At 44.8% G+C, this 15,467-nt stretch overlaps 1 protein-coding gene across 8 annotated transcripts in view; it reads right to left on the minus strand.

Annotated features, from left to right (window-relative positions):
- Positions 1-253: 253 nt before the first annotated feature.
- AK4 (adenylate kinase 4) overlaps positions 254-15,467 on the minus strand; it is a 70,132-nt gene continuing 54,918 nt past the window's right edge. For all 8 annotated transcript variants that reach the window (XM_070592283.1, XM_070592277.1, XM_070592282.1 and 5 more), the window contains 3 exons: positions 9,457-9,629; positions 6,638-6,756; positions 254-5,435 (listed from right to left, as the gene is read on the minus strand). In XM_070592283.1, the coding sequence (XP_070448384.1) occupies positions 5,321-5,435; positions 6,638-6,756; positions 9,457-9,629 (407 nt within the window). In that variant the 3' untranslated portion in view covers positions 254-5,320. The remainder of the gene's footprint in view (positions 5,436-6,637; positions 6,757-9,456; positions 9,630-15,467) is intronic.

Consider the following 15,467-nt stretch of genomic DNA (forward strand, 5'->3'; position numbering starts at 1 on the left):
ATCCCGCAAATCTGACATGGTGTAGTAGAAAACAATGAGCCTGGGGGTCCTAACTCTCAGGTTCAGGATCCTGCTCTGCCACCAACTGTCACCTTGTCCCGGAAGCACTGTGTTCTCCATTTTCCCATCTGCAAATCAGAGATAACACTGTGGGTAACGGAGTGGTTGCAGAGTGGCATAAAGGAGAATATCTGTGAAGATGTGTTTCGTCAAGTGTAAAAAGCTACACAAATGTTAAATAAATTCACTAGGATAAGCAGAAGAAAAAAACCCTTTATTTCTATCAATTAAAAAGTAGGAATCAATCTTCAAGCAAGAGAAAATAATCAATAATACAATTAACAGTTAGGAAAGCATATACAGATTAGACTGCAGGTTTAGATACTTTGAAGGAAGCACATACATCAAAATCAGGAGCGCCGAGCACCGACACTTCCACACCAGGAGCAGCGCTGACTCATCGTAAACACGCGACGTCTGGGAAACTGGCTGACATTTCACAGGACAGTAAACCAAGGAGGCAAGTTGTCATTAGGTTAGAGAGCTGACTTCAGCTTCAGAGGGGTCACAGTGAAACGCCGTGTAACTCGACCATTTCCCAGAGGTCTGTTCATCTCAAAAACAAGAACATATAAAAATCAGTAGTACAAATTCTCATAAAACTAGGAAAGCCCTCAACCCTGACACCTGGGCGCTTACATCAAGACTGAGTTTTCGGTTTTCTTCCCTTTTCTCTTCTCTAAATTAAATACAAGACAGTTTTTTTATTAGTACATTTCTGACTTTATAGCCAAAGCTTTCAAATGAAGAAAAGCAAGGTTTTATGAAAAGGAGTTAGACACACACCAACCCCGGAGGGCATCTTCAAGGTGCGGGCCTCCTTTGAAAGTTTTAAACAGGAGATCTTTTATTTCAAAGAATGACACTGTGCTTCCTGGAATAGCCTAATGACCACCAAGGAAGGATGGAATATCCATGCTCCACGAGAGCTTCCACCTTCTTGGAAATGTCTTACCATCTCTCTCTTTCTCTCTCTCTCTCTCTCTCTCTCTCTCTCTCTCATACACACACACTGATCAAACTGGGGAATTCCCTGAAGCATACAGATAACGGCATTTATTTTGGCAAGAACCGTGCAATCTTTTAAAAGAAAGATAAGTTACGGCATTTATGAATGACTGTAATTATAATACGTCTCAACAGGCGCAGGAAGCAGACTTGCTTCCTGGTTGAAATACAGCTTGATGGTTTCCTGACATCTGGGCCTTACGCACTTCTTTCTCGTCTGGGAACCGGACTGGGTCAGTTATGAAAGGAGAGGGACAATAACTTATGACTGGACCACACTCCTGTATTAAAAGGAGTCTCTGTCACTGGGTTCTTCTTCTGAGACACCAAATAGACAAGGGAGTTACTACAAATGGAGGGGAACAAATTCATACCATGACCCGACTCTGCCTTACGACTTGCCTCCCTGACAAAATTCACTGCAGCAAGAAAAGACACTGTCTGTTAAATGAAAGGTAATAAATGAAATTCACCAGGTAGATACGAATGCCTCCCGAGATCTGTAACCCAGCAGCGTACAGACGAGGCACATGCCCTCTGGATATACAGTGTACAACTACCACTAGGACCGGCTGAATGCCCATTTCCCGTCTCAGCACCAGAGCACGGAAAGCAAAGATTCCAGGGGGAGTTAATACATCCTTTTACCTACTAATGAGAATGTAGAGCTCAAAGTAGGGAAAGTACTAAAAAGGTCCTTTTGAATTTCCTGATTAATCCCTATACGTACATGAAAACACAAGTTTAAGTAAAGGCGATTATTTCCGTTTTTAAATACAAAGAGGCAAGATAATTGAGATAATAATATCTATTACATAGGGCCGCTGTTGAGGATTTAATCAGACAATGCACATAATGCGCTTAGCATGAAGTGCCAATAAACAGCAACTACTACGCATGCCCACCCCCTGACACATTTGGAAATTTGCACTCTTCACGATTTGAGCAAAGACCCCCAGCAGGCTGGTAAACTGTTAGACAAATAGTCAGAGTCAAATAACAAACTCAGGTTCCAGTGAACTAAATTTTATAGAAGCCATTTGCACAGGCATCTTTCCATCTAAAATGATCCTGTCTCTACATTTCAAATGGCAGGAAAAGCCACAGCAGCCGCTCTCTCTGAGAATCCTCCCTCACTCGTGGTTGTTCTGACCTTTTCCCTTCACCGAGAGGAGAGGGGCACACCTGGGTGAAGCTGGAGCGCAGCTGAGCTTGGCTGCTGGAGGGTGGCAGGGAGTGACCCTGAGGAGGCGGGGAAGACAGGAAGCCCGTCTCCCCTGGTTCTGCCAGCATGATGTACGACAGGCAGTGCCACCACACCAGATGGCGGGGAAAGGTGTGAATCTGGCATTCACAATCATGTTGACGTGTAATGTAACAGAGGGAGACGGTACGGGGGTCAAAGGTCACCCTGTGTCAGGTGCTCAGTCACCGTCTGCTCACCTGCCAGCACTCTGGGAAGGCTCGGCTTATCATCAGGGCCTTGTTTTGGGGTAGGAGCAAGAGAGCGATTTGTTCTGATCAAGGGGAAGAAAAGTGTGTAGCTTCTGCATAGCTCCCAGGAGCCCAGGCCTTTCTGTGAGCACCGTGGCGGGGGTGGCTCCAGGGTAAAGGTCCCTGCAGGGGCACAACACCATGGACACCAAGCCGGTAGGAGAGGAGCATGAGCTTGCCTCCTCCCAGATTAGCCTGGACCCGAGCCCAGCCCACTTCGACGGCCTTTCCTCTTCTTTATAAATGAGTAGTTATGGAGGAGGATCAATGGCTCAGACTCTCCTCTAGCAGCTTCCCTTGCTGAAGCAAAGGGAAAAAATAAAAAGAGCAGTCTCACAGAGAGCTGAATGTCACCATAGGGAACTCGGTTATGTTTGACGTGAGGCCATTCGGAAACCTAAGCAAAACCAAGCTCGCACCCTGGGTTGCCTGAGACAGGACACAGTGGGTTAACATCCATTCTGCAAACCCAGAATGCAGAGTCAGGAACACCTGGTGTGAGTCCTGGCAGCAAGGGCCTGGGCACGATGCTTCCCATCTCTGACCTTTGCCTTCTTTGTGGACAAATGTAGGATCGCGCGCATCTCCACAGATGCTCGAAAGATTACATGAGATGTCTGTAAAGGTCCTAAAACCACACACATTACTCAGTAGGCCCACGACAAACGGTACCTATTTTTTATTTGCCTTAGTGTTAGAGGGTTTTGAACATAGCAACATTTTTCAGTTCTAAGTAAGTGGGAAGCCTGTCAGGAGAATGGAAAGTAAAATGAATTCACAGCTGGCTAGAGTCACAGACTGTGAGGACAGGAGAAGTCTTAGGGACCCCCCCAATCTCCTCTTTGCGTGTACCTGTGAAGGAACCACGTGTGGGGGAGTACAGGGAAATCCGAGGAAAGATGGCCTTTTAATTTACTTTTGTCAAAATATTTTCAAGAAAACTTAAGTTTTTTACAAAATCATTGAAGGAAAAACTAGAATTTGTTGAAGAAAATCAGAAATAGATTTTTTAGGCCACTAAACATGAAACAAGCATCATCTTTCAAAGACCACAGAAAAGGTCTTTGTCTTTTTATCAGTCTCACCCAGCTAAGGACTCTCGATTGCTGGCCATCCCAGAAGTAGCAAACACTGCTGAGACAAACTGAGTGACTCCAGCACTGGCTCTAATTGTCTATTTTGCTGGAAGAAAGAAGGAAGGATGGAGGAGTACAGCACGGAATCAAGGATCAGGCGATTTCCCATTTTCTGTACCTTTCCCAAAACTCCAAAGGCAATGATTACATTGAAGTCACTCCCAGGAATAGTAAAGGACCCTCCCTGGGGACAGCCAGGATGCATGAAGAGGGATGTTTACTTTTAAGGCAACAGGGATAAATTTCATTGTCCTTCCCAGAGGAGAGCAAGAAGTAAACAAGGTGGCCACCAAGTCTGGAAATCAGGCAAATCCTTAACAAATGGTTTACTGATATTACATTACAATGAATGACAAAATAGTATTATCTATATTTCTAGATTTAACGGCCACCCTATAGAAAGCATCTTTGGAATAAAAAAAATAATTAAGATTTTGTTTTCCCATAATAGTAAAGCTCTCATACTCAGTCTAGGCACAGCTAGTGCAACTTGTTTCCTTAACCCCCCAGGCTCCATATTCCTTTACCAACTATTTATAATATGCTTGGGTCACTCAAAAGAGGAAAACACCGTCAGCATCAATACTTAGCAGCATTTTTAAAACACATTTTTTGTATTGAATAAAAAGCTAAACTATCCTTTCCGTCCAGTAACTCCATATGGTCTTATTACTTCTATACATAAGATATGATCATTTAACATTTACGTAAATGAATATTTCCCATTTTTTTGAGGATCCCCAAAAGACTCTGAGGATTTTATTTTCCCACAATAGAAGAAAGGAGCATTGTCAACCCATGAGAGTCAGACCAGCAGGTTAAGGGGGCCCTCCGCAGAGCTCAGCTCCTGGTGCAGGAAGTGATTTGACCTCGTCCCCCGGCTCTCAGCTCTCAGAAAGGAATCTGAGAAGGACAGAAGCAAAGACTATCCATATGACTTAGTAGCCTAGGAAAGGAGGAAAGAGATGCAAAAAAAATACAGTCTAATAAAAAGAGCAGAAGCCAAATCCTTTCATTCCAGGATGTCTGAAAGGAGAGGTTCTACAGAGCATAGACGCAGAAAAGAAGGTGTCACTCTCAACAGAAAAAGTGAATTGTGGACACAGTCACTCAAGGCCAGGGAAGCGACCACTGAGAGCAATTGGTTTCAATCCTATTGTCACCAGGAGGACACATACCAGAGAACCTGGGACAGACCCAGGCCACAGTCCCGGGCATTCTCAGGCCCTCTGGTGCTCTTGCTCATCAGCCTTTGGGGGCGGGGGAGAAGCAGACACCACTGCCGTCATGTGCAAAAAGGCTTCCATGGCAACAACACGACCACCAAAACTAAGCTCGTGCTTGAGTATACACCGTCTGAAACCGGCCTGTCCTTGCTTGCTTGTGAAGGGCTTGAGACTTGAGGAGAGACATCTTAAACGTGTGAGGGTGACCCTTCTTTCGAAAGGCAGAGAAGCGCCTCTTCATGAACTCTTCCTGTATTCATTAGTTTTCACATCAGTTCATTTAATCTAGAGAAGACGCTGCGAGCTGTCTCGGCTAGCTTCTAATTGGGACGCACCAACGCTACACGTACAATTGCATGAACGGCCACATCCTCCCGGTGCTGCCACTGGGCGGGCTCACTGGGCTTCTTTGGACTGAACAGGTGTGATCTTGTTCGAGAAAAGCGTGTAAACATAAGGCCAGATTTTGTTAGTCTCCGTTCCAGAAAACTGGTGAAGCACGCCTCGGCTCCTGAAAAACAACACACAAAGGCTTTTAGGTCTCCTTTACCACGGTTGCAGGGCAGCTGAGGAGCCCGGCGCGGGTACACAGCGCGATCTCAGGGTCTGTGCCGCACATCGCTAAGTGCCCAAACAGCCCCTCGAAGTGGATCAACCCCTCACTGGGGACATCTAAACCAGGCCAAAGCGTTTGCAGTTCTGGCACGCTCACGTGAGGCCACCTTTTCTTCTCCCCTTTAAAACATGTCAAAGAATAACATTACAGAGACAATCCCAAATCTGCCTCAATACACACTTTTGAAAAGCAAATCACCGACAAACATTAGGGTTAGGGGTTAGGGTTATTACTCATTAGGGTTATTACTTATTACTTTCTTAGAGTTATTACTTACAATATCATAATAACATAATCAGGAACCTCTGATCTAAAGGCTTGCAAAATTATCTGGGGGCTACGAGGTCAGAAACTGATTACAGCAGAGGCTGTAACCGCTGTCCTGAATGCAGTCGGCATATGGGTTTTGTTCAGCTTGCATACTATCAAAAATTTTTTAATTGGGTGCCAATGTAAAAATTGGGATTTTTTTTTCCCCAAACAGAAAGCCAGATTTCTGCTTCTCAGGAAAAACAGGGATCAAGGACCCCACCAGGCCTGAGTGCCCCTGTGGTGTAACCGGCTGGGGCAGGCACAGGGGCTGGCCAGTTCAACTGCCACTCAACTGCCCAGCTTGACACATCCCCCAGCAGGTTTGACAGAGGAGATCCAACCGCCCGCCTGGGCCCTGGAGCCATTTGAATTTGCAATCTTTATAGTTTTAGCTTTTCTTTGTTAAACTCCCTCCAGACAGGTCTAAGGCAAAAGTCCCCTCAAATCTTCTTTCCAAATCAGATATTTACATGTGGGAGGGTCAAAATGTAAACCATTATTTCAGCCACTTAAAAAGAAAAATGAAAATAAGTCTAGACGTAATTTTACAAGCCAGGAAACAGAGCTGATCAGGCTTCGGTCCTCGTTATAAAAATTTCAGCATAAAAGTACTGGGCGTCCTCTCCCACGTACAACTCCAGCACTTCATCTGACTTCAGGGGAGGGGCAGGGCCTTTAGGGTATGTCTAGCTTAAAGAAACACCACCCGCCCTCAGCCCAACGTCCGTCCCACCAGCCCCACCCCTCTCCAGCTGGCCATCCGTGGAAACACTGACGACACTCACTTGTATAGTTCAATGACTGGCTTTGCCACGTCCTTGTACTGTCTTAGCCTGGCAGCAACTGCTTCAGGTTTATCATCCTCCTGCTGGATTAATGGCTCACCAGTGATGTCATCAATCCCCTACAAACACCAGAGAAACCAGTTAATATGGCCAGCAGCTGGGCCATTCCATAGGTAAAAACTTCTCTGTGCAAAACCAGGTGTTCCCCTTTGATTCCGACCACATGCTGACTTGGGCCTGGGTGATGATGGGAATGTGGAAGGGAGTTGAGAAAGAACTAGCCCTCTTGACAGTCTGTTACCTTTATTTCATGAGAAGTGACCCGAAATGTTTATTAACTTCTCAGATCTTTCCAAACACATTCCAGTGCTGTTGATGAATGATTTACTTACAATTCACAGTGTAGAACTCCATGCGGCCTCCCCCCAAAACAAACAACCTTTAGACAATGTCTCTCTGGCCCTCCAAATGCTGCTAACATGGCCTTGCTTTCTAAAGGCTGAGTGCTTAATACGGAAAACAAAATGTCTCAAAGAACCAACTGGTTTACTTAGGAAGAACACTCATCCAGGAGAATTTTGATCCCATCTCTGCTGGCTTTCCAATTCTATCACGTAGCTTTTCCGAGATTCATCTTACTCGGGCTATTTTACTAAATCAAATAACTTACCTAAGAGTGGATTAAAATAGGCATGAATCATATACCCATGATAATCAGGAACAAACATTCTGAGAACTGAAAAACTGCAGTTTAAAGAACCCTGGTTGTTGATGTATTTTAACCTCCTTAGGAACCATATCTACTTACAAGAAGCAAAATGGACACATCAGAAATCTGCCTCCCACCGCCACGGCCATCACCCACCAGGGGAGGCAGTTACAAGAAGTAAATCTGTCAAAAGACAGGCTCGCAGAGAACCAGAAGGCTCAGGCAAGTCAACTGGATAATTAGAAACTGGCTATAAATTTGAAACATACTAAAATTCCATTACAGCTCAGGACCTTGGGTACATAACTCATACTTACACTTTACTGGTGAGACAACCAGTTATCACGTGTGTATCCCACGGCTGTTACCCTGACACAACAGAGGATGGGGCTGGGAAAAGGCTGTACGTCGCCTACATGCCCTTCTCCTTTATTGCAACAGCTGCAAAGCTCAGAAGGCATTTCCAGGACTTCAGAACCCCAGCAAATACACCTGCTTCCAGAACGAGCAGAACGATGCTAGGGTAACAGCATCCTTCCTTCCGGGGAGCTTGGCGACCACGGCTGGTCGAGCTGGCCCAGACAAGCACTGTCACTGATGCCTTTAGAAGTAACACTGTCATTGAGGTGCCCTTTTAGGGTGCTCTTTTAACGCAGTGTTAAAGTCAAAGTTCATGACAATCTGCATCAGCTGCTCTAGACAGAGCCAATGTGTGAAGAAGCCTCTGTGCTGGGCCTCAGTGCTCCCGTCTGCTATTTCAGAGCTCTTTTTCCCTCTGCATCCATTTTCTCCCACACACCAGCTTCTTAGGATGGAAGGGAGGAAGGGATATAATAAAGGAATTCCAGAATGACTTACATTTTTTTTAAAAAAGACTTTAAAAGGAGACTGGTGCTTAGCCCGAATGAACGAGACTCACTGGATGTCTCCTGAAGCGCTGGCACCAGGAGCCGGGAAGGCACCCTAACCCCACCGATGTGACTCTCGTCGTAATCACTGACTCTGTCTACATTCAAATCTATTCCACAAGCATTAACCCAAGGAGACACAACTGCCATCCCTTCCACATGTGGACGATAACACGTAATACTTTCTGCCACCCAATAAGTGGAGCTAAGAATGATCAGACTGAACCAACTCTTTAAATGAATTTGTTAATTTAAAAAGTTTCTTCAAACATACACCATTACATGTATTTAATTTTATGAAAATGCAGAGATCTTGTATTTGAACTTCTTTTTCTTCCTTTCATCCTCCCTAGTCCCCTTCCCTCCTCACTCCCACCGCTCAGATGACCCCTCACTCTGACCCCAGTTCTTGGTTCAGTCCCAGCCCAAACCATTTTGCCAGCCCAGGACATAGCCTTCTTCTCTCTGCCCCTGCTCTCATGCAGTGAGAGAGCACACCTGACCACACAAACAGATAAACGACAAGGAGGCTGGTCACTGTTTGACAACAATGGAATCATACTGCTATTTGCTGTTCTCACTCAGCAACACCTAGAGGAATCACTTCTCTAGGTCAAAGAGCATAGCGCTAAGTCATTAAGTCATTCTTCTTACTGACTATGTAATATTCCAAAATGTGGATGTCCTCTAATTAACTGTCCTCTGTAGATGACCATTCACTTTGTTTGAAATTTTGTTTTTTGTTTTTGTTTTTTCCACTACAAAAAACACTGAAATGAGCATCGCTGTGTACATAACCTTACCCACTAGCACTTCACTCCCATGGACTATCTTCCCAGAGGTGAGGTGAATGAAATATGTATTTAAAAATTTTAATGTACATTCCCAGATTGCTTTTTAAAAATACTACTAATATTTTATATACTTAATAAAGGTGAGAGTACCATTTTTCTCAGATCTCCACTAGCAGCAGATGTTATAATCTTATTTAATTTTTCCAAGTCCAATGGATCCAAAGTGATATCCTATTTTTACTTTAATTGGTATTCCTTGACTACTAGTGAATGAGAATTTTAAAATATTTGTTGATCATGTAGACTTGCCCCTTTTTGAACAGTCTGTTCACGTCCTTCACCCACTTATCAGCTGAAATGTTTTGCCTCTCTCTGGTCAATTTGTGAAAGCGCTTAGTCTAGTCTTACGTGTACGTGAGGTGGATTGAAGTCCAGGTTGTACACTCTTCCGCTGGGAGGGTGGATCCAGCGTCGGCTGAGACGATCTTTGAGTGTTTCAAATGGAATGTTCAAAGTGATCACGAGATCCAGGGCACAGATCTTGTCCAGGGCTTCGGCCTGAACCAGCGTTCTAGGAAAACCTAAACACCAAACAAAACAGACCAGATGCAAGACATTTCCCAACTCTAGTTAATCATTGCAATGTTTTCAGTGACAGAAGAATCAAATCTGCACATATGTCACCCAGAAAGGAGCTTAATCAGAAATTCATACCTACCTCCATACATTTAATGTTAGAAGAAAAGGTGCTACTTTATAATCTAGCTTTGGCATTTGGAATACTCAAAGATTAAGGAGTCACCTGATAAAAGTAGAAAGTGCACTAACTAAATATCACTAGTCTGGTCCCAGCTCGGCTCCCAACTGCCCACAGGACCCTGAGCAAGTTACATCACCTCCAACTCCTCTTCTGGTAAAGAAGAGAAGGGACAAAATCATATTTGTGTTCTTTCAGCTCTAACAGGTTATGACTGTATTATTATTAGGCTACCACAAAAAAATTATATATTATAATATAAATATACAAATCTAATATATAAAAATAAAGTGTAAATCTATTATATAATATTTATATAAATATATATAACACAAAATATAAATATATATTAAATGCATAAATAAATATTTTATATATATATATTTTTAGAGTCTAAATCAATTAAAGTAGGCTCCGTCACTCCGACCCTCATGTGAGCCTCTCCTTGACAAGGTGAGCAGAAGTCCAATCTCAAAAAGAACTGGTGCTTTTAAAACTATCCGGATACTGCAAAACTTCTAAATTCACCCTCGTTTTCTAAATGTGGGAAAATAAACAGCAAAATTGAAAGTTGGGCTTATGGGCGTCTCTTCCTTTCTTCTACAAGCATAAGCTCTAGGTGACCTTGGGAGGTAGGTGATCCCAAATTATACTTTTTCCGAGGGATGGACCTGCTTTAAGTGTAACTCCGGTTTGGCCGGCGTGGATCTACATGGTAGTACCTTTTCCCTAAATAGATCACTCTCGTTTGTCTGCTCTGTTGAAAACCTTACTGTATCTAATATCATGTTTTTTTAATGTCCTTTAAATCCTAGTTAGGTCAAAGAGTCAGGTGGATGGAGAGCTGAGAGGAATGTATAACAGGAGCTACAATATTCAGAAGAGAAACTCTTAAGTCACTTGAGATAAAGACACCAGCCCATCTCCACCCTTTCATCACTGGAAGTGTCAAGATGACAAGGTTAGCTGGTCTTCATGGCCCCCAAACACTCAGCATTCAAAGAACCCCTCTTGCTGCTGCAGGAAGCCAGCTGCGCCAGCATCAATGTGCCACACGCTGTTGAAATCCCTGAGAGCCACCAACGCCAAGCTGATGTCCACAGAGTGCTTGCTGAGTTGAATGTGACAGAGCCCACCCAAGGCTGTCTCTGCGCCCCTGCCTCAGGGACCGCTGCTTGCCAGCCACTGCTGGAAACTTGGCAGTACTCCCTTCAAGGCCTCCCTGTCCACAAGGCCAGGCCCCTCTCCCCAGAGCCCGTCCCTCCCAGGCTCCTCACCCGTCATCTTTTCCACAGAGAAACATGCCCCTCTTCCCCTCCTCTCCAGACAGAGGTCTCTGGGCAGTCATGGATGAGACTCCTGATTTTTCTGGGTCCCACAGATTTCCCAGGTGCAACCCAACTCTCTGTTCCCACGGCTTCACCTTTGGGCTGCCCACAGCACCATTTTCCTTGTCTACACTTAGTTTATTGTCTATAATTAGCTTCTTCTTCTTTTGTCCAGTGTCAAATGACATGATGCCCAAAGACAACTCTGGCCGCATCAAACAACTTTCTTTTTTTTTTTTTTTTTTTTTTTTTAAAGATTTTTTATTTTTTCCTTTTTCTCCCCAAAGCCCCCCGGTACATAGTTGTGTATTCTTCGTTGTGGGTTCCTCTAGTTGTGGCATGTGGGACGCTGCCTCAGCGTGGTCTGACGAGCAGTGCCATGTCTGCGCCCAGGATTCGAACCGACGAAACACTGGGCCGCCGGCAGCGGAGCGCGCGAACTTAACCACTCGGCCACGGGGCCAGCCCCCAAACAACTTTCAATATTGCTCTCTGCAGGCCACGCTAGCTCCTTTCTATCAGTGAATGTGCCAAGGATACTTCTACCTCAGGGCCTTTGCACCTGCTGTCCTCTGCCTAGAATGTTCTTCCTGCAGATCTCTGAGTATATGACTCCTTGTCATTTGGGATATGTGCATATAGGCAGCTTCCTCAGGGCGACTTCCTGAGCTAGTATACTTAAAGTAGCCCCATTCCCTTCCCACTATCAATCTCATTACTCTTTTTACCTTCTATTTTGCATTACTGTGAATAATTTCTTAGTATTTATATTTACTTTTTATCCCTACCTCACTCCCTGAGAAAAGGGACTTTATTTGTCTTGATCATTGCTATACCCTTTAGCTCCTACAAAACCGACACAGACAAGCAATTTAGAACATGGGCTTGTGGCCATTTCCATAGTTTATGCCACTGGTGGACTTGCTTAAACTTTGCCTCCAAGCTTGCAAGCTCCATCAGAAATTACCCATCCCTACATCCTACGAAACCCCACATGTGGTCTGCTGTCCTGTGCAAGTCTGGGTCCCAGGAAGCACAGAAATGAGAAAAAGCATTTAGGAATGTTACAGCAATTCAACAGAGTAATTTTAAGTCTGTTAAATTTGGGCTTGAATCTGGTTTTTTTCTTTTAATCTTTCTAGTAATTTGTTTCTATTGTATTTGATAAAGGGACTGTTCTGCAATGGATTGAGAAAAAAATAAATCTGGACTTTGACTACAGATAGTTTGAGCAGCGCTGTCCTAGCCTTCCCTCACAGCTCACTTTCTCATTTCTCCAAGAAGGGAAGTCATCCAATGGCCCCAGTATGGAACTTTTTATGTTGTTCATTACAGAAGGGATATAGATTAATTTGCATCTCTTTCCAAAAGGACACAGGGACAGAGAGAACCAAACCCGGGGCCCAGTTCAACTCTGTTCTTACGACAGGAAAGACAAAGCCAGTTCGAGCAGAGGTGGGAAGGCCTATCTTGCAGGGCCCATCACAGGTCACTGGCTGTCATGAGCCAGACCCCGAGGGACTCACGGCTCCCCACTAGGTACGAAGGTTGCTCCAACATTACAGATGGCATCAGAAGAAACCGCCTGCGCGCTCCCATAGGCTGTCCTCTTGCCGTCCGTCTTGCATTCAGGCTGGCTTCAACAGACGAAGTCTTTCTGACTCCTGAAGCCCAGGTGCTGCCTCTTGTACCAACAGCCACTGAGCTGCGTCCTCTCCTTCCTCCCATACGGACTCCGTGGCTGAGCACCTCCTTCACTACAGGCGCCCGCATGCTGGGAAATCAGGCTGGAGGGAACTCACGGTGGTTTTCTTTTGCAAAGGGAATGTGGATGACTCCTTTCTACTCTTCTACAGTGTCTAACGTTTTTTAATTGAGCAGAGAGTATTTTCAGGATGGAAAAAAATATTGCCTTTAAATAAAGATTGCTGACTAGATTTTTTTCAGATCTCAACAGAATTTCTGTTAGATCAGGTCACGGCGACGTCACATTTGGGGAGGTAGGTGAAAGGTCAAACTGTATCTGCCTGAGATCAAGGACACTGTGGACACCTTGGCCTCAGCCTTGGAGGCAGCAGTGCCCGCACACAGCAGGAAAACCTTTAAGTGTAACCCTAGGGTACTCATCTTCTGGTTTTCCACTCAGTGACCATCCTTATTTGACCAGTCACCTTATTTTAAAATCCCAATTTAATTCTGTGAAATTATATGACTCTTTTGAGCTCTGTAAATGCAATATGTAACCTTCTTTCTGTTATGGAATGGCTCGATTGCTTTATTGTCCACTGTTTAAGCAACTTCTCTTTTGATTAAGTTCAAAAACAAACTGAACTTTAGAACTGAGGCTTCATACCACCCAGGTGTATTCTGGAGCCCCAAATATGTGACAGCCACCAGGTAGATAAGAATGTGATGCTATCTGGGCAGCCACAGGGCAAGATTTGGACCCATGTGGGCCCTCAGGGCTCAATTCAATCTATGGCTACATAGACTGGGAGGGACAGGGACGAGTCTTAGAAGAGGCCAGATAAAACCATTCCCCCTTTATCTTTCCCATCAAATTCCCTTTTGAACGCTGCACACACCCTCCACCGGAGCCTTTCCTCTGCCTCCCTCGCCACAACAGCCCACTACAGGCCAGGCCGGGGATGCTGGGGGGAGAATTTCGGCAGGAGGCACGGGCACTATGCTAAGTCTAATATAAGTTCCCCTACACTGTCCCAGAGTCGGGCTTAGAAGAGGAGCTTCCTGAAACCGGGACTTACAACGTGTCTTACTCCTGTTATCTGCTGGTACGGAGCCTAGCACATTCTACACTGAAATTCCAGCCCAGAGAGGGCAGTGACCCCTCCACATAAGGTCCTCTCACTGGCTGTCAGGTCCTGATTTCCCCCATGACCCACTCTCCACTAAAGCTTCAAGAGGACAACGGGAATTAGAGATGCCTGCAGCCAAAACAGCCCCCAGGTCAACCTCTATGTTCTTTCCCCAACTCCACTTCCAAGGAAAAGCCAGCATCTGAAGCAGTGGGTTCTGAGGTGACCCTCACTGGAGTACAGAAAGAAAATAACAGAACTTTCGTTGAGGTTTTCTGCTCATTCCTTTTAAGCTTCTATTTTGGAGGGTACATTTAGCATCACCAACCATGACCCTAAGGAGAAATTCTTCTTCATCCTTTGGATAGAGGTTGAGAGCTGAAAAAAGCAATAGGAAAAATTAGGGAGCTCTAAAAGAGAATGTAACAGTTCCTCCAACAAATAAAAGCTCAAATCTCATTGGCTAATGGGTCTCTGGCTAATGAGGCTACAAGCCAATGGGCTCAGCTCCCCAACAAGGGTTTCTGCCCTCTGGGGCCCTCTGGAGGATCAGGTGGAAAACGCAACTGTGTACAAAACACGCTGAACTCAGAAGCAACAGATTTCAAAAATGTATTGGATAGTCCTACCTATTGGGCTTTCACACCCAGACCTGCTCACGACCACAGAGAATAATTAATTCTGATGGCTTAGAGGTCTTCCTTTAGGACAATGGCTCTTCAATGTCTTCCCAACCTAAAAATAGTTTAAAGTTGAAAGAACCATGGAAAATAGAGAAGTCTCTGAGTAGATAATGAAAGCTAAAATAGAAGAGTTAGTTTAAAAATGTTAATATTGTTGGAATGCAATCATTTCAACGGTTTAGAAGTACCAAGAGGAGAAATCAGTCATTCCAAACCTTCAAGGATTCTCTGTCTGATGGGGTACATCAAAATGACCAGGGAAGAATTAAAAGAAAAAAAAAAAGGGTTATGGATGCCCAGATTCCATCCCAGCCTTCCAGAAGGGAACATCTGGGAATGAAGCAGGATCAGAACTTGCGTGGGTTTTAAAAACTATCCAGGTGATCCTAATATTTACCCCTGATTGATTAAGAACCATGAAACTTCTCACAGGCCCCGCAATATTAAGTACTTGTTACCTGGCCCATTTTTTCGATCAGTTTCACACCACCTCTAAGCAGGTGTGAAGAGTGTGTCTACTCTCCCTCTGTTCGAGAACTGGGAAGGGAGCCCCCGAAAGAGGCAGATCTTCCCAGATTCACTGAGCCCCGACTCAAGTCACCTGTTGATGCCATTCAGGTCCAGGATCTCACCACTAAAGAAAGTGTGGCAGGGCAGAAAGTATATAAGTGAGAACAGGGGACCAGAAGTCAAAGGGCTGGGTGCCAGTTGCAATCTCAAAAGTGAGGAGATCAGCCCTGAAGCCAGACACCCTCAGGACCCAGTGCAACCCAGTGGCTCTGGGCACAAGCTTGGAATAGGACACACCTGGGGATCAAGGCCAGCTCTTCCCAGC

The sequence above is a fragment of the Equus przewalskii genome, chromosome 24 (assembly GCF_037783145.1).
Source record: "Equus przewalskii isolate Varuska chromosome 24, EquPr2, whole genome shotgun sequence".
NCBI classification, from domain to species: Eukaryota; Metazoa; Chordata; class Mammalia; order Perissodactyla; family Equidae; genus Equus; species Equus przewalskii.